The sequence below is a fragment of the Peromyscus leucopus genome, chromosome 6, assembly GCF_004664715.2.
Source record: "Peromyscus leucopus breed LL Stock chromosome 6, UCI_PerLeu_2.1, whole genome shotgun sequence".
Lineage (NCBI taxonomy): Eukaryota > Metazoa > Chordata > Mammalia > Rodentia > Cricetidae > Peromyscus > Peromyscus leucopus.
In genome coordinates, this window is record NC_051068.1 from 92,443,891 (window position 1) to 92,463,450 (window position 19,560).

The 19,560-nt window shown below is 35.0% G+C and overlaps 1 protein-coding gene across 2 annotated transcripts in view; it reads left to right on the forward strand.

Annotated features, from left to right (window-relative positions):
- Positions 1-19,560, forward strand: part of Dpyd (dihydropyrimidine dehydrogenase) — an 847,112-nt gene that overhangs the window by 199,460 nt on the left and 628,092 nt on the right. The window contains exons 1-2 of one of the 2 annotated variants that reach the window (XM_028880092.2): positions 4,118-4,219; positions 5,940-6,101. In XM_028880092.2, the coding sequence (XP_028735925.1) occupies positions 6,000-6,101 (102 nt within the window). In that variant the 5' untranslated portion in view covers positions 4,118-4,219; positions 5,940-5,999. Of the gene's footprint in view, positions 1-4,117; positions 4,220-5,939; positions 6,102-19,560 lie in introns of those variants that run through there. The other variant, XM_028880091.2, reaches the window with a different exon arrangement.

The window sequence follows — 19,560 nt, forward strand, 5'->3', positions numbered from 1 at the left end:
TCATGGCTTACTGGAATCTTCACATGCTGCTTGTCATGGCGGCGGCTGGCAGTGTTTCTCTGCCTCAGCCTTCCACTTCCCAGAATTCTCTTCTCTGCTTGTCCTGCCTATACATCTTGCCTGGCTACTGGCCAATCAGCATTTTATTTATACACAGTGATATCCACAGCACATCCCCTTTTCTTTTTCTTTTAAAAGGAAGATATTAACTTTCATATAGTAAAATTACATATGACAAAAACAGTTATCTAGCAAAAATTACAGTTACAATATCTAGTCTATTTGTATTTGGCAAAATTAAAGAAGATATCCTATCTCTCCTATATTTGTGCGTCTAAGGTTTTATATCTAACTTATCTGTTATCATAACTAAGGAAAATTATAACTATCTAGTCTTCAACTACATCAAAGACACCAGAAGTATATACTATTACCTGAGAAACGGGAGAAGAATGCAAGCAACTTTCGGGAGTCATGCAGGGTAGACAGAGACAGTGTTTGTTTTTGTGCATGAATAACTGTGTGTGTGTGTGTGTGTGTGTGTGTGTGTGTGTGTGTGTGTGTGTGTGTTCGTGTTTGTTAACAACTCATAGACAGAAAACAAAATTCCACAAGAATAGCATGTTAAGTTCTTTACACTTTAGATTTAACTCAGAACACTTTAGTAAATGTGTGTTCCTCAAATATCTAGTTATATTGTATAAAATTTACCAAAATTTAGCATATCTATGAAGATAGGACTGTCGTATCCTATTCAACCCTTTGTCCCTACAAGAGCATAGCATGAGAGCAAGGTTTTCTTTCTTTATGTTTAACAAGATTTCAGTAGATACCCCATTCTGGCTTCCACTTACAATCCTGCCTCAGCTTCCCAGGGGCTGGAATTGCAGTCATGTACCACCACACCTGGCTCTGAATGTAGGATCTCTATGTGCTCTTATCATATTAGTTCCAGAGCCAGGGCTTTTTGTGTGTTCTGTGCATAATATATGCCTCACCTGCTTTGCCAAATGTCTGAGCCCCACAGGCTAAACCTTGAGGGATAAGGACAGCTTCAGACAAAGTTACCCTGGTACCCCCGTCTCCAGCATGCACTACTAAAGCCATTTCTTATTCAGTTAATGTGTATCCATGCATTCATTCTTAGATAGCTAAAACCTCCCTTCTCACACATGCAAACTTACTAAGGTTTAGAACAAGTATTTTTTAAATGCAACAGATTGGAGTTTATCTTGGAATGATGCTTCCATCTGTGAAAACTGTCACTGGAAAATGGAAGAACACTTTAAAATAAATCCACCAGCTGTATTGATAATCTTGTAGTGATAGGAAGGCCTGAATATGGTAGGACTATTTGTTAAATTAGTTATACCATATGACAGGAGAGCAGGTTTGACAAGCTTTGCAGTTTGTGATAATGAATTTAAAAATCATTAAATTGTAGAGGAATGGCACCAATGTAATTTCAAACTATAATTTTAAAGTGAAAACTCAGATATTAAAGTTACAATTATCTTAAAATTAACTAAATAGCACATGTTGTGCTGAAGAATGTGCCATTAAAATGCTTGGGTACAAATTGATACTTTATACCTGAAAAAAAAAAAAAAAAAAACATAGAGACACAGTGGTAAACTTTGGGGTTGATTTGAAAACAGCTATCATGTTTCACTCAGAGTTTTTATCATAGAAGGAGCCAGCCATCTTGGGCTCTACAGAATACACATTATAAAAAAAAAACAAAATAAAAGCAAAACACCAGAAATTAAAAAAACAACAACCAAACCAAACCAAACCAAACAAAAAACTAGTAACAGCAACAAAAAGCATCAAAATAATCAAGTTCTCATTGTGTATATATGTATATATGTATATTTAAAATTACTTGCATCCCTCCTAACACAGCCCTATACATTTTTCTCTACATGGGGATACCAACACTGAAATATTGTAACTGATGGTATAAGTTTACCTTCAAGTAGAAGCCTACCTGGGTGTCTATGAAGTACCTTTTCCATTTAAAATTTTTTCTAGTTTTTACCTTTGAAAAGTTCAAGAGGCAAATCTCTTGTGTAGAAAGAGGACTTTAGAATTATCTCCCTTGCTGAAGTGACAGAATTGATATTGATCCTGTGGCTTTCGGGAAAGACTTTAGAAGGTGTCTTGTTCTTTTTTTTTTTTTTTTTAATTAAGAAAAAAATTCATTCATTTTGCAGACCAATCAAAGATGCCCCTTTTCCCTCTTCCTGCCCTCCAGCCTCCCCCTCTCAACCCACTCCCTACTCTCCCCCACAAGAAGGCAAAGTCTCCCATGTGGAGGCACATCCAGTAGAGGCAAGTCCAAGCGTTTCCCCCTGACTCTAGGCTGCATGAGGTCTCCCATCACAGGTAGTGGGTTCCAAAAAGTCTGCTCATGCCCTAGGCAGGGATGGATTCTGATCCTACTGCCCGGGGGCTCCCCAGGTGGATCAATTTACATAACTGTCTTGCCATGCAGAGGGCCTAGTCCAGACCCATGCAGACTCCATAGCCATTGATCCAACTTTTGTGAGTTTCTATTAGTTTGGTTTGGTCATCTCTGCAGGTTTCCCCATCATGATCCTGATGCACTTCTCATAGAATCCCTCTTCTCTCTCTTTGACTGGACTCCTGGAGCTCTGCCTGGTATTTGGCTGCATCTAGGTTGTTTCCAGGTACTGGCTATTATGGATAATGCTGCTATGAACATAACTGAGCATGTGTCCTTGTGATATGAATGAACAATCCTTGGGTATACACCCAAGAGTGGTAGAGCTGGGTCTCGAGGTAGATTAATTGCCAATTTTCTGAGAAACTACCATACTGATTTCCAAAGTGGCTGTACCAGTTTGCACTCCCACCAACAGTGGAGTGTCCCCCTTGCTCACATCCTTTCCAACATAAGCTGTCATCAGTGTTTTTGATCTTAGCCATTCTGACAGGTGTAAGATGGTATCTCAGAGTCATTTTGATTTACATCTCCCTGATGACTAAGGATGCTGAGCAATTCTTAATTGTCTTTTGACCATTTGAAATTCAAGAATGGACTAAGAAAAAGTATCCCATTCTTGAAAGGATTCTTAGTGGCTCTGCGGTGAATACTCAGATCCACAAACACTGGAAGGACCTGAGCATCTTGGGAGTTTCCCAAGAAGGTAACTTGCAAGGTGACTTCATGTTTCAGCTTGTGTACCACCCCTTTTTTCTTTTTCTTTTCTTTTTTTTTTTTCAAGACAGGGTTTTTCTGTGTAGCCCTGGTTGTCCTGAAACTCTCCTTCTGTAGACCAGGCTAACCCTAAACTCAGAGATCCACTTGCCTCTTCCTTCAGAGTGCTGGGGCTAAAGATATGCATCACCACCACCCTGCTAATGCACCATCCATTTAAGAAACCTCTTCCTGGTTCTCTAATACATACTTTCCTTTTTCTAGGCTGGTTCTGTGATCTCCCTGACACATCATCTCTCTGAGAATTTTCATGACATCTGTATAGTAATCTTCTTTCTCAGTCTTTTAGCGCTTGAATCCTTCCATTAAAATGTTTCAATTAAGCTGAACATGGTGTTGCACACCCTTAATCCTAGCACTCAAGAGGCAGATGCAGGTAAATCTCTGTGAGTTCAAAACCAGAATGGTCTACATATGGAGTTCCAGGATAGCCAGTAATATATAGAGAGACCCTGTCTCAAAAAACAAAAACAAAACAAATCTCCTTAATTTAAAAACTTAAATTAAAAATCTACACCTGTATATTGGCAGCCAGGGTTCTCCACAATCTAGTGCAAGCACAACTTTCAAATGTGTCTTCTGAATATCTTTTCCTACATCAAGAACTAGCCAAATTGCCAAGCCATAAATCCAGTGCCTACTGTTAGCTAATTCAAATATTTGCCCACAACAATTCTGAATGCTTTGGGTGTAATTCTCTCCCACCATGAGCTATCATGTTAATATAATCTAGATACAGATGTCTTACAATGGTCTTCAATATTTTGTGTCTTTTCTCTTACTTGTTTGTCCTTTTAAGCCCTGAGGCTTTTTATTTTCATAAAATTCTATCTATTTTCCATTTCCTCTTTATGCTGCGGTTCAACTGTCATGGCTGAGAAACAATTGCCTATTCTACTTTAATGAAATTTCCTGATAAAAAGACCATTACCAAAGAAGCTATGCACCAAAATCACCCAGTGGAATTCAAACAAGGTGAACATAGGGGATGGTGTTTTATACAATGTCCAATGAGGTGTGTGTGTGTGTGTGTGTGTGTGTGTGTGTGTGTGTGTGTGTGTGTTGTATGTATAAATTAAGAACTGTGTTCTACCGAAATTGTTGCACTGAGATGACATTTTGTACACTATAGAATGAATCCTGTCTTAACTACTCATCTCCTAGTTGATATTGGTCAGCCAGTTTCTTGATTTTTATTCTTTGTGTTCCTTAGTTATGATCTGATTTTCATAAAATATTCATACTATATGTCTAGAAAATATATATTGACCAACGCTTTTTATGTATTAGACACAGCTTTTCTGAGGAGACATGAAATTAGGCAAATATTTTTAAGCCATCATGAATACTGTTAAAACCATAAATTAACTTATTTTGTTTCATTTGGTTCTAAATGATAAATTTTCCTTTATAATAGAGTGATCTGTGCATTGTGGTGATAATTTTAATCATTTTGACTATTTTTCCTTCTCTTTCGTTGGATTGCTATCAACATTAGTTTAGTTGTTCTTTTAGTTTAGTTGTTCTTTTCTCTTCAACTTACTGATAACCTGTTTCTTTATTTTACCATTTTTACTTAATTGCTAGGTATTTTTTTGTCTGTTAATGTGTCTAGAATATTTTTGAGTGAGTTCTGGACATGTTCCATTGTGAGGTATTAGTGAAGACCAGAAGGAATCAAGGATTGCCAAAATGCTGGGGAAATACTAAAGATACTAAACAGCAAAATTAACACTACCACAAGAGGAACGACCTGGATCTGCACATAGCTCCCCTATCCACTGTGTGTGTGTGTGTGTGTGTGTGTGTGTGTGTGTGTGCGCGCGCGCACGCACATGCACGCAAGAATATCATATTTATTATGACCATAAAACCCAATATTAATTTCATTCTAATGAAAATCTCCACTTTATTTGAATTTCCTTGTCCTGATGTCCTTTGTCTTTTGCAGGACTCCCTTCAAGACACTATATTTTGTTTATGTGTTATGTCTCCTTTGGCTCTTCTTGACTGTCCTAGTTTACAGAATTTTTTAAAAATTATTTCTTTTTAAATTTTAGTTCATAATTCAGATTATTTAATTCTTGAACAAATTAGGTTACAAAATGATTGACAATAAGAAAAATTATAAGATATTTTACAAACCAACTTTAAGTGTGGGGGAATGAGTGAGGTAATGAAGTGGTTGAGGTCTAGTTCAGGAGTCCCTGTATTAAGTGCCTATCTGAATCTTTGCTTAGAGGATACAATTGAAGAAAATTAATCAGCAGAGTGTCTTGAAACAGTACTGGGTGGAACAATTCTAATTGTTTTATATTTAGCCGTATGGAAGCTTTTCGAATATAACTTTTGTTTTTGCTATTGTCTTAAGAGTGATATATATATCAGTGCTCCTAAATTACCTTCGTTAAAAACATAAAGAAAAATATCACTATCATGTATTGTAAACAATGGTCTTTTAAATGATAAATTTCTGAAGCTGAACAACTACTCTTTTATGAATACACATGTATAAAATTCCCTGTGTGACTGGTATTTCTGGTGATGAACAGTGTTGCAGCATATACATCTCATTACATCTCAATATCTTGAGCTTTAATGCAGTTCCTTACCAGAAGAATTAAAACACCACAATTGGGTATTTCAGGTACATGATGCCATAATACAAATTTTGTTTTTTATTTTATCTCTGTAGAACTACTATGGTGCAGCCAAGCTGATTTTTTCTGACAATCCTCTCGGTCTTACTTGTGGAATGGTTTGTCCAACCTCTGACCTCTGTGTGGGAGGATGCAACTTGCATGCTGCAGAAGAGGGACCAATTAATATTGGTGGGCTGCAGCAGTTTGCTACTGAGGTATGTAACAGATACACTTGCATTATTTTTTTTCTCTCCTACTACAAAGCCAGAAGCTCGTAAAATAATTGAAATCCTCGGTTTGTGTTGATACTCAACGTGTGTGTGTGTGTGTGTGTGTGTGTGTGTGTGTGTGTGTGTGATACAAATGTGTTGTTTGAAATCAGTATCTTTATACAAAACTTGGCTATAAAAATGAAAGTTTATAAAACCATATGTCAAATTAGTTGTAATCCCAGCAGGTTATTAAAATAACTTAGACCAAAAATATCTAAATTGGATGATCTAGAAATAGAATTTGTTCATTAACTTTACATTGAAGTGTAGCATGGAGACCCTATTAGGAAAAAAAGGCTATATTCCTTAACTGATAATTTCCCTTGGAACTCACTTTGATCTTTATGCCTAGAAATATATTTCAGCAGTACTTCATACTATTCTTTGAGTGATAGAGGTTAGGGAATTTTCAAAAAACCCTGAAATGGAATAATATTCTTTAACAACATTAAGAATATAATTAGATTATGTGAGCTTATAGATTGAAAGCTACTTTGTTATTTGCACAGAATATGTTTAATGCAATGAAAGGTGGCTTTTTGTCATTTGTCACATAAACTTTGGTCCTGGCATTCTCTTTTATAAATCCTTTGTAAATGACTGATTCTCTGGGACATCTTTATGCTCTCTGGGGTCTTCTGTTTGAAGTGAACTAGCAAGTCAATTCTCATGTATCATTTAAATGATCAGCTTATTGGGAGGTTACAGTAAGATTTTATAATCTTGAGGGACTAGTTGGCTAGAAGACTAAATTAAATGTCTGTCTATGTCGGACTTTTAGTTAATGACTTACCTCTCTGGTTGTGTCAACTTAAACACAATGTGCTCTTTCCCTTTAGAGCCTTTCCCATAATATGCCTCAAGCTTAAGTCACTCTTTGCCTTTAGTAATAAATCAGTGTTATTCCCTTCCTGCTTTCTGACAGGTTAATTCTGAGGAAAGACCCCTGGGAATAAGAAAATGGAAACAATTTGAGGTTGTGAGTTGATGCAATAAATTCTTGAATTTAATTTCTTTTCTTACCAAATTAAAAACTGCATTAGGCTTACCTGACCACTGCAAGGAATAATCTCTACAACCTGGGAAAATCCTTAGTTGATGGAGGAGATTCACTTGGATTCCTCTCCATATTTCTTTGGGGAGCACATTGCTTTGTCATTAAGCCAGGATAAGCTTGCTCAAAATGCATCACAGCAAATGAAGACCCATACAGTATGTACATGAGCTGAGTGGACATTCCTAAACAAAATGATTTGTTAGCAGTAGTTTGTCATGGATCTGGACATAAATGTGACAAGGATATAGAGGCAGAGAGATGTAAAGAAAAGTGAGAGGAGAATGAAGAGTTAGAGAAAAAGAGGAATGGAAGGAGGAAAGAAGAGGGAGGGGGCAAATGGTGGAGAGGGAGAGAGAAGCAGACAGAGAGAAAGAGAGAGTGGGGGGAGACAGACACAGATATAGATAGATAGAAAGAAAGATAGATAGAAAGAAAGAAAGATAGGTAGATAGATAGACAGGTAGCTAGAGATGGATTGAGGGAGGGAGAAGAGAGAATATGAATGAATATGTGAATGACTTTCTACTCTTACTTGGCTTTAATAAGCTTATACTTCATAGAGTATTTATTTGTAAGAATTATATTCATAGAGTATTTATTTGTAAGAATTATATTCATAGAGTATTTATTTGTAAGAATTGTATTGTCCTCCTTGCTATACAGAAGTCATCAGAAATTCAATAAAAATCAAGTGTACACACACGTGGGCTCCTTGTAAGTCCAACCTAATAAAGAATTGAGCACAAACAAGGAGTGCCTATAAATTCATTGGAAGTGAATGAAGAAAACTTAAAAAGGATGTGTCATTCTATTTAATTTCATAAAAACTGTATTTCATAATCAAATAGTAGATACAAATACTATGATGAGTATACATATAAGGGCTCTTCATTCGTCTTTTTTACAATGAACAGTTTTATTAAGTCCTGTATTTATTATGTCAAATGGGGTTTACTTAAATGTTGTGGGATATTTGTATACTGTGTGAAGATATATTGCTGTGAATGGTTTAATAAAGGGCTGAATAGACAATTACTACTCAGGAGGGATAGGTGCCATTTCTGGAGAGAGAAAGGAAGAGGAGGAGGAATACAGGGACAGGAGTTATCAGGAGAAACTGAGAGCATATAGGAGGTGCAAGATGGAAGAGAGGTAATACTACATGATAGAATTTAGATTAAGATAAATGGGTTAATTTAAGTTATAAGAGCAAGTTAGTAACAAGTCTAAGCTATAGACATAGCTTTCATAATTATTAAAAAGTCTTCATATCATTATTGGGAGTTGGCTGGCAGAACAGAGAAAGTCTTTTTATGTGTAAATGTAGCCACCTTTTGAGTTGTTACAAAGTTGCAGAAGAAAACATCAGCTCTGTGAATAATTGTAAAAAAGTATGTAAAGGGCAAAATATTCTTTTTTTCCCCATGACTAAACTATTGACATGAGATTTAGCTCAAATGGAACATGATGCAAATGATTTTGCATTTTGATTGATAAACAATGATTGATTTTTGACCTTTAAAGAAATACAAATCAATATTTCTCTACCAAATTAAGCAAAGGTTAGGAAAGCAAACTGAACAGAAAAAGAACATTTTTAGAATTGTTTTTCCTGTAACTTAGAGATGATTTTTAAAAATATCAACTCTCTAGTCTTCTGTTATTGACAGAATCTGTATGCTCTGCCTCTTCATTCACACACAGGTGTGTAATTTGGATAGGGAATAATTCACACCTACCTAAGCCTTCATGAGGAGCAGGAAGCCAGCTTCTGATGTGTGGTCCTTTGTTTCAATTTCTCTTCATCTCTTTTCTGTTTTTGCATCTGCAGTATGATGACTTGACCTACTCCAGATACCTTTGTGCATCTGTGTGATGAGAAAACTGCAGAAGTCCTTACTCTGAAGGAGGCAGAGGGCCTCATAATCATACTAGAATTCTTTAACAATATAGGCTTTATAAAATCCTTTGGAAGTATTCATTTGGTGTGGGTGTAATCAAGTTGAGGGCAATTTATAAATTTCTGTTTGTAAACAAATTTAATTATAAACCAAATATATTCTGTGTTTATTCCACGACAGCAACCACAAACTATACAAACTCTAGGTCCATAGAAACATGGTAGTGTTACAGGAATAAATGACTGCAAATAATTGCTATTTTGGGGTGAAGTGATGGGGAGCTATACATTCTACTAGGATTCTGAGGCTAATAATTTAACTTTCAAGGCTTTGTGTTACTTGCATGGTAGGTAATTAGACCATGTTTGTGGAAAGAATAGATGGGGAAACTCCAGACACAGTGCTCCTATGGTGGTACATTTATTTTGTGATATTAGGCTTCAAAATGTGGGTAACTAACAAGCCATGCCATTTAGTTGTTTTGGCATCTTGGACATAAAACAACAAAGGGCCAAAGTGATTGAAATAATATTTAATATTAAATAAATTCACTGATGCAGTGTTAGATAGTGGTGAATAAGCTCTGAAATCACCTCAAAGTTCATGCTATTTTCCTTCTATACATAGCTAACAAAAGACTCCATAGACATAACTAACTTCCACAACTGTAAACCTGTCTAGGAAAGCTAGAGCTTTGTATTCTTTCCAGTATTTTGCAATCTCTCATCTACTCTAGGAAACAATTCTAGTTGATGACAGGCTTTACATTAATCCAGGTTTTCTGGATCCAGAGTTGATCAGCACCTACAGAGCCAGTGACTCAGGATAGAAGCCTCATCTGTCCCATTCACCATTCACAACTCCTTCATCTTCTGCTAGATAAGTAGTGATCACATTAAAATTAAAATTGTTTCAATAAGACCAATACACACATTCAAGTCATTTTACTTTCTAAGGCATATTTTTTGTATGTTATTAAAAAGCTTTCCTATTGACCATGTAACTATCATTTCTCATCCAGGGAGAATCTAAGCTTTGTACGGCTTGGGAAAACACAACAAAGAAATTGGGTGTCTTATTTTAAAATTTACACTTTTTTTTTATAAAATTACAATGCATAAACTTGGCATGGGCCTTATGTAATGAGGGGTGCCAAACCTCTGGTTTTCCTATCATTTTCTTTTAATTTAAAAGCCTGAAGACTGATTTTGTGATAGCAGAGTAAATTCATGAGCACATTTAGCACACTGATGATATAGTTTGTGAAACTAAGGAATAAAATATACTAGTTCATGGATCTAATTTAAAACTAAGATACATTATTATGATCAGAGATAATAGCCAATGCTAATGACCAATACTTTGGTCAGATAATTTACAAATAGGCTTTGGGATAAAGGATACTTGTTAGATTAATATGATCACTCACTTGTCTTGTTATCCCAAACTTCCATTACTTTTAATCAAATTCCTCTATACTATACCTATTTTAAATAGTGTGATCAATAATTGTAAACTCTTCTAATAACATACACACACAAGGTGAATTATTTCTAGGAAAAATAAGATAGAGATGGAAATAGTGTGCAGTAATGAAATCAATAAATTTGCATCTAGTGAAATTGAACTTTCTGGACTCTAAATACAGTACTGTCTGTTAGGAATTCACTTGCATTTGTTCCTTGTAATGTAATGATCACTAGAATGGACTGATGTTATGACAGATACAACTACATGTGTAACATTCTTCACCTAAATCCTTTGGAAATCTGTAAAAAATGCCCAATGGCTAAATGACAATTAATGGCAAAGCTCTAGGGATGGATAAGGCTACCTGAGTTCCAGTATAATATTCAGTTTGTTGTAAAGTGGTATGTTAGAATTCAGAGGTTCAAAATATAAAGTAAGGTAGTATAACTTGAGGTCCAATAACATTACAGCTGGCCAGAATTGCATGATTAAAAATATTTGCTTTTGTTCTAATTGTAGTTTTACAAGTTGAAGATAGACACACTCTTTAAGAGTACTTATATTTTAAATTTATAAATTTTAATTGGGTTGAATATTAACTACTTAAAAGAAGTCTATGTTTCCATAGGTATATTAGATGATTATTGATATTGTGTAGAACAAAGATATGGTATCAACATGAATTGCTTGTGACAGACACAATATTTATTTGATACAAAGCAGAAGTTAAAAGGCATGGAATGTGACTTGGAGCCAGAAATAGTATAGAAGCATTCAGCTTTAAGAACTTGGGTTACTCTGTACTAGTCTCACATAAGAACCTAGAGATGCTTAGGCAGATATCTGGCATTGATCTAAGTACGAAAAGCATCAGACATGGTAGAGAACCAGACTCACTTATCCGTATTAGAAAGTTTTATGAATTGACCAGGAATGCTGTCACTTGTCTGTAATCCCAGCTCTTTGGAGGCTAGGTCTTCTTGTGAGTTTGAGGTTAGCATGAGAGACAAAGGAAGACTCCATTTAAAAGATCAATGAAGGGAAATAAGTAAAAAGAATAACTTAGAATTAGGCGCAACTAGTATGTAAAACTGTCTACTTAAATAGAACTGGGTAAAGAATCGCATAGGGCCATATAGCCTGAGTGTTGGGCATGCACCTGTCAGCACAGGAATTTGCTTCTGCAGTGCCATGATAAAAGTACTTGTCTAGCATATCATTTTGAAAGCATTTTGACATTTCACCATTTTGAAGGACTGCTAAGGGTCTTTCTTTAAGGTGATGGAAATAAATTGAAGGAAAGACAAAGAACCATCAAAAATATGGTGAATATAAAGATTGACTGTAAGATAGTGAATAGCTCATTTTGATGTGTTAAAATTAACATTGACATACAGATTTATATAACATATAAAATAATATTATTGATGAAAGGTGAAGATAAAACAATTGTATTAAAGATATAATACTCATAAGTTTATATACACATCACAGCATAACCTTATGCAAAATTAATAAGGATCATTTGAATAAAAATTTTTATTTGGTTAGAGAAGTCTAGCCAGAAGAGAAGTCTAGCCATCTGTAATCTCAGTATTGATGACACAGATGCAGAAGGACTATCTATGATTTTGAAGCTAGCTTGAGTTAACAGTGAGGCCCCATTTTTACAGAAAAAATGTTACGCTAATGACAAGTGTTTTGAACAGAAAGGAGATGGATGGTTACACTGATAGATAGATAGATAGATAGATAGATAGATAGATAGATAGATAGATAGATAGATAGATAGATAGATAGATAATATATCTTGGGCATATAGAAGTAGAAAGATGGTAGATATGTGGAATAATATAAAACTATACAAAGTAACAAATAAGAACATACAATCAGATGCCAGGATGATTCACAAACAAAATCTTTGAAAATAGTTTAATGCAGAATTCCCTGGCATATTATTTACAAGTCCATTCCTATTATAAATATCTTCTGATTACTGGCTTTTTATCATCTTATTTTTGGTTATAAAGAACATTGGCCTTGTTATTAATCATTATTTTTCATAGAAAAATTTGTATATGCAGAGCCATCCTGGAATGTGGGTAGAATAAAGGAACACCTTTGCAGTCCACCATCTCAATGCACTTGGTGTCTACTGTAGATGTAATTCTAAACAGTTTTATTAAATAAGAAACACAGAGCCAAATAAAGAGTTAAAAACCCAGAGATGAGAGCAGTAGCCAAAAGCTAAGACCACCTTATCTTACCTTATCCTTCCCCTGAGAGAGAGACCTTCTTCCTGTGTCCTGTCTTTTTATTGACTTTCTGTTCTGTCATCTCATTGGTTCTAAACCCAACCACATAACTTCCTCATCACTGCCTGTCTATACAGACCTCCAGGTATCTATGGTTCGTACTGAGATTAAAGGTTCGGGTCACCACTTTGCTGTGTCCTTGAACACACAGAGATTCTGTCTGCCATGTGATCCGATTAAGGGCGTGTGCCATCACCATTGGACTTCTGCTAAATGGCTTACTCTTAGCTCTGATCCCTAGGCAACCTTATTTATTAACATATAAATAAAAATCACATTTCAGCACAAATAAAATATCACCAGAGTCTACTTTCTATCATCTTGTTTCTGACAAAGAATAACACTCACTGCATGGATTCTGGGATCTTACGTCAAATTCTGGTAACTTATGTCCAAGAATCCATGCTTGGTTTATGAGGATATCATGATGGACAAAATAGACAGAAACTGAAGATGGCAAATTCGGGAAAGTACTGATAAGAAAGAATAGAGTACTGTTGGAATAAATATAGTAGATGGCCTATATTTGAGGAAGCATATTTGAAAAAAATGAAATTTTAGCTAGGTTCCAAAAGGTATCCATCCAAAGGAACCGACTCAGAAATATGGGAGCTGGAGAGATGGCACTGGTTAAGAGCATGCATTGTTCTTGCCGGGTTTCTGAGTTCATTTTCCAGCATAGAGATAAGGGGGCTCACAACCAGATGGAACTCCAGCTCCAGGTGACCTGAACTCTATGGGCACCTGCCTTCATGCTTGCATATATCTCCCCTTTCTCTCAATGTACACAACCAAGAATGAATATTTGTACAAAAAGAATTTTGGTGAAACTCAGACCATAAGCAAATATCAGTGCATAGAACATCTATTGTTGTGAACCTACATCTGATTTTTTTGTTTGTGTGAGTGAAATTTGTCTACCAAAGTATCAATACACATATTTTCAAAATTGTATAGTGTCAAATTGAACGATGTAGTTAAATTGTCCAGTCTCAAGTCTCAAATTTAATATTAAATTATAGTCATAAAAACATGGACTGTTAATTAAAAATTGTGGCTATAGTTGAAGTCTGCATAACCAAAATGGTCAGAATGAATTATAATGAAAAAATCATTAACCTATGAAGTTACATCAGTGACTCATTTGATTCTCATAATAAATCACTGAAGAAATGTTTACTCGTTCAGTGATAGAGCTGATATGGAAAGGAGTGAAGTACTTTTCAAGATAATATGTACCTTTTATTTTAGGATATGCTTAGGTATCAAATTTTCCTCTCATTTAGGTAGGTTTACACTTCTACATCCTTGGAAGGTACCATGTGCCGATTCTGCCCTAGATGGATTGCACTGTAGCAATTCTGCATCTAAGACATGTACATTCTGTTAGCCAGACCGCATCCCCTTGGAGTTTCAATGTTTTTATTTATATCAGTGTCTAAGTCAGAGGGACCATAACAGTACTTTGTAAATGGAAGTAGAAATTAAATATAATGGACCATTCTAATTCCAAGTGGCACCTAAGTTTACCACGACAGAGATATCTCTCTATAAGGTTTATTTTAACATTAAATTGATGAAATAAAGTTGAATAGTTAGTAATACAATAATGACATTGATAAGCGAATATTCCCATGACATGAAATTTTCCTCATTTCTAATGTTCACAGGAAACCACATATTGTCCTTCTGATGTTCATGAATTAATTGCTGTGGAGAAAACTGCTTGTCAGCCAATCTGAGTTTAATTCATTTCAAAGAATGAATGCACTGAACAGTTTTTATTTAGTATTTCCTTAGATATCATTTACAAAAGAAAGCAAGTTATAGAGAAAGTTATGTAGAATCTTCTAAATGACTTATAATTTAACACAATGAATTTTGAATAATATTTCCATCTTGTTTTATTCAAATGTAAAACTGTAGCCACACTGCCATCCTATTAATTAAAAAACAGCAAATGAAAAGTAACGTGTGCTATTTTTAGACAAGCACTGATTGAAACATCACATCCTCAAGAATTCCAAAAATTATTCTTATTCTGTAGTGTCATGGAATTAAAAATTTCCTAAACATAGAGTCTCCAGGGAGGATTGTGGAGTGCAGATCATGATTATAACATATCTTTCAACCATTTTGTTCTGAAATTTATAAGACTATTTAATTGTTAGGATTTCCCTGTGGTCTACTTCTGCTACTGTTTGGTTAATAAGAACAAATAAAATATTTGAAGAACAATTAGAGCTATTGAACACCCATGTGTATGTTCATTACGTACCCTTTTAGAAAGAACAGGCGAAAATGAGTTGCCCCAAAATTAGAATTAGTAAATATGTTTGCATTAAGATAGTCTTCTTTTTTTTCATTTATAGAGTGGTGTAATTTATAGAGTAGTATAAAATGACTAGAAAAACATAATTTCTCTCCCCATAATAAGCAGCTTGGGGTAAGTCCATGGCTTCTTACCACATTACTCTTCCCTTTTATAAAATTACGATACTTTATTTCCTGTTTTGAAATAATGAAACAGAGAAAATTTCCTAATGCTCCTAAAGGCAATCTGAAGTGATGAACCAAACGTTCTTTCCAGATAGTTGAAAGGTCAGAAATCACAGAATTTTTATGCCAGGAAATGTATTTGAAACTACTCCCCCAAAACAATATTGGCTGTAAAATTTTTCCTTTTTCACTGCAGTGGTGGTATTTTCCTTTGTGACTTACTGATTTGTAGAAGCAATCATTGTACCCCCAAAATTCTTAAATTCATCAAAATTATGTTGAGTGCCTACTTGTGGTAGTTCTTGTTCTTACCATGAAATTAAAGGTTGGGATGAAAGTCACTCTCTTAATAACTTGTTGGGAAACACAGTCATATATTAAGAATTAAGTGAAAATATATATGAAATACATATCAAGGTGCTTAGTCTCTAGGTAATAAACAAGCCTTCTAGAATTTTCTAAAACTGTTTTCTACAACATAGTCTTTTTTAAAACATGACACTGTTACAGCTTAGAAATGGAGAATGGACTTCCATCTCCCCCAACACCGATTTGTTAAGGGCTTTATACCAGCTGGCGGCATTATTGACAGTTGGTTTGATTGTTATAATATAAGCCTCATTAATGGGTTTAATTGATGAGTTCATAGATGAATGTGCTGGGAGCAGTTGAGGTCCAGTTGAAGAAAATTGTCACTTACAAGGTGTGTTTTCTCCTGAGACTTCTGTTTCTCTGCCTCTTTATTCATATATTGAGTCATGATTTTCCACCAAATTTTATTTGCCAGGATTTATTTTTTTCTGATATATATGGGTCCTGAAGGAATAGAGTCAAAAGCCTGAAACCATGTGCCAATATACATCCTCCTTATTTTAGCTGTTTCTTGGGTATTTTGTCACAGCAAATAAAGCATTATTAATACAGGCTCGAAGAATATTTGATAAGTAATACTGATATAATGCTGAAATAATCTTAAAATAGTCCAAGAACTACACTGATGTGGAAACAAGGATCTAGAGCTATGTAAGATCATGCAATAAGACATGAAAAGAAATCCAGGTAGAGAAGTAAGGAAGGAGATAACCTCACTATTGTCCATGACTTTTTGATATAATATCAAAAGTACAATCTGAGAAAGAAATTATTGAGAATCTGAACTTCATGAGATTTGGAAATATTTGCTTGACAAGAACTTGAAAATGTGAATTCATATTAACAATGCAGTGGACACATCTGATAAACAACTGTTAATCCAAAATGTATCGTGAATGAATCTTTTTTTTTTTTTTTTTTTTGGACCGAGTTTCTATGTGTTATTTTGGTGCCAGTCCTGAATCTCACTCTGTAGACCAGGCTGGCCTTGCACTCACAGAGATCTGCCTGGCTCTGCCTCCAAAATACATACTTATTTACACATTTTATGTATGTGGGTGCATTGTCTGCATGTATGTATGCACACCAGATTCCATTATGGGTGGCTGAAAGCCACCGTGTAGGTACTGGGAATTGAACTCACTTCCTCTAGAAGAGCAACCACTGCTCTTAACCACTGAGCCATCTCTCCAGACATCATGAATCCTTAAAACTCACAATATGAATATAAACTGTCCTTGAGATCTAAGAGAGATGCACTGCTGGCAAGGAGAGAGGAGAGCAACACTTCCCATCATCCACTATCAGGGAAGTGGAGATGAATGCAGCTGGACACCAGCACATTTATTGCCCTGGTATCTCAGTCTGTTCAGTAACATCAGTCAATTAGGTTGCAAACAACAGATTTTCCAGTGTTAAATCCTAGATCAAGGTGCTTGGTTGGTTTCTGATGGGAGCCTATTTTTCTGATTCTTAGATGATGCGTTTGCTCTGTGTCCTCCTATATGGAAGGTGCTTTCATCAGCGTGCCAATAACCTTTTCCTTCCAGAATCCTCATCACCTAATCACATCCCCCCAATCTCTACTGTATGACATTGCAAACTAGATTTCCACATCTCATTTGTAGAGGCACATTTAAATTGCATAATACTGAAATACAAAAGACAGCTCACTGATACAACCAATTGCAACAGCAACACTCATTCATTTCCAATGTAAGGTAACTTTGTAGTTTCTTACAGACTTAGGCAAAACCTATTCCTTTTTTTTAAAACCTATTCTTTTAATGAATTTGACTTTTAATAATTATTCTGGTTAGCCGCTTCCTTGTTGGGCAGTTTGGGTTTAAATATACTCTATCTCAGAATGTGACCATTATTTGTTGTGTGACCAAATTCATTTTGAAAGTGTTATATGCATTAGAGTAATTCATTAAATATTCATAGTACTCTCATGAGATACTATTGGCTCCATTTGAAATTAAATAGAGCCGGGAGGTGATGGTGTAAGCCTTTAATCCCAGTACTCGGGAGGCAGAGGCAGGCAGATCTCTGTGAGTTCAAGGCTAGCCTGGTCTACAAAGCGAGTTCCAGGAAAGGCACAAAGCTACACAGAGAAACCCTGTCTCAAAAAAACAAACAAAAAAAATTACATAGAGAACGAAATACGTTAAAGGACTTCTTTAATACCCTGCACCAAGGGAATGCTGGAAGTCAAGCTTTGACCTAAGCAGTCAGATTATAATACTAGACTATTTACATTACTGTTTGTGCTAAAAGAGAAAAGCCTCTTCAATATAAAGTTACAAAGCACACAACAAAACAAAGCAGGACAAAACAGACAAGGATGTTACCTGTAAATTAATATTCTGAACAGGGTTGTGTGTTGAGTGTCAACTGCATGTGGTATTGGTAGGTTTCAGGCTGTATAAATCAGGGGCTGACCATTTACATTTGGTTCATATGCTTATGAGGGATAAACTCCCTCGTTTTCCTTCTGACCTGCTGAGTCCTTAACAAGGATCCCGAAACATATTTTGACTCAATATATATACTTCATAGTTTTGAAAGGAATATTTAAAGTTTTATTCTTAAATATTAAAATAAAATATCCTTAGGCTAAAATATACACATACTGAATACTATTAAGTAACTGCTTTCTTTGCATACCATTAGCCAAAAACCATGGGGGACATACTTAATGTCTTAGAGTTAAACTGGGTTTCTTTTCTCTCTGTCTCTCTCTGTCTCTGTCTCTCTCTCTCTCTTTGCTTCTAAATGAATGCAACAAGAAAGATATTCCATGAACCCTGTCCTATTTTTTTTAACCACATATTAGCTTCACATAATAAACTTTTGGACAGAATGCATGCTTTAATCATCAAATACACTATTCTACTCTCAACAAAGTCACTAATAAATAATTATTTTAAATTAATTTATATTTCATTAAAGTCTGTTAAGATGTAATGCTAATTTCCAAAGGCCATATTTAACATGGCAAAGTAAATTTTATAATTATTAATTCATAAAGCTAAGAGTACCCAACTGAATGTAAAACAAATATGCATTTATTTTAATTCCTAAATGAAATAAACTATCTCTTCACTATCAATTTCAAATGTGTGTTTTAAATGCGTTTTTTGCAGAAATTATGTAAAAATATTAATTTTGAAAAATATAATGAATTCCAACTACATTTTTATTAATGTTCCATAAAATAATCAATCATAGGGACTTAATTTCCTGCTAATGTTCCCTAGAAAGAAATCAAGTTAAAAGATAAATATTGGTTCAAACAGTAGGAAAGTGTCTAGAGAGACGGCTTAGTGTTTCAGAGCACTGACAGCTCTTTCAGAGGACCTGGGTTCAATTCCCAGCACCCACATGGCAGCTGACAACCACCAGTAACTCCACTTCCAGGGACATATTTTTACTCTTCTCTCCTCTTTGGTCCCCTGAACACATGTACACTTAAGTACTTTAGGCACATATGCATAAAATTATGTGTTCAAAACAAAACAAAAACCTCATGCAGAGAGTCAGCAGATGGCTCAGGAGACAAACGTACTTGTTATGGATGCTACATGATGAAGGAGAGAGCTAAATGAAAATACAAGAAGAAAGAAAAGCTGTATTTTTTAAAAAGTTCATCAAAGTGCTGGAAAGTATATTTATAATTCTTAAATTATAAATTATAGCCAAGAATAAGAAATCATTTTGCAAAAAAAAAAAAAAATAGAAATTCATTAGCAAAAAGAAACAGTTCGATGTGGCTGGTAGAAGAC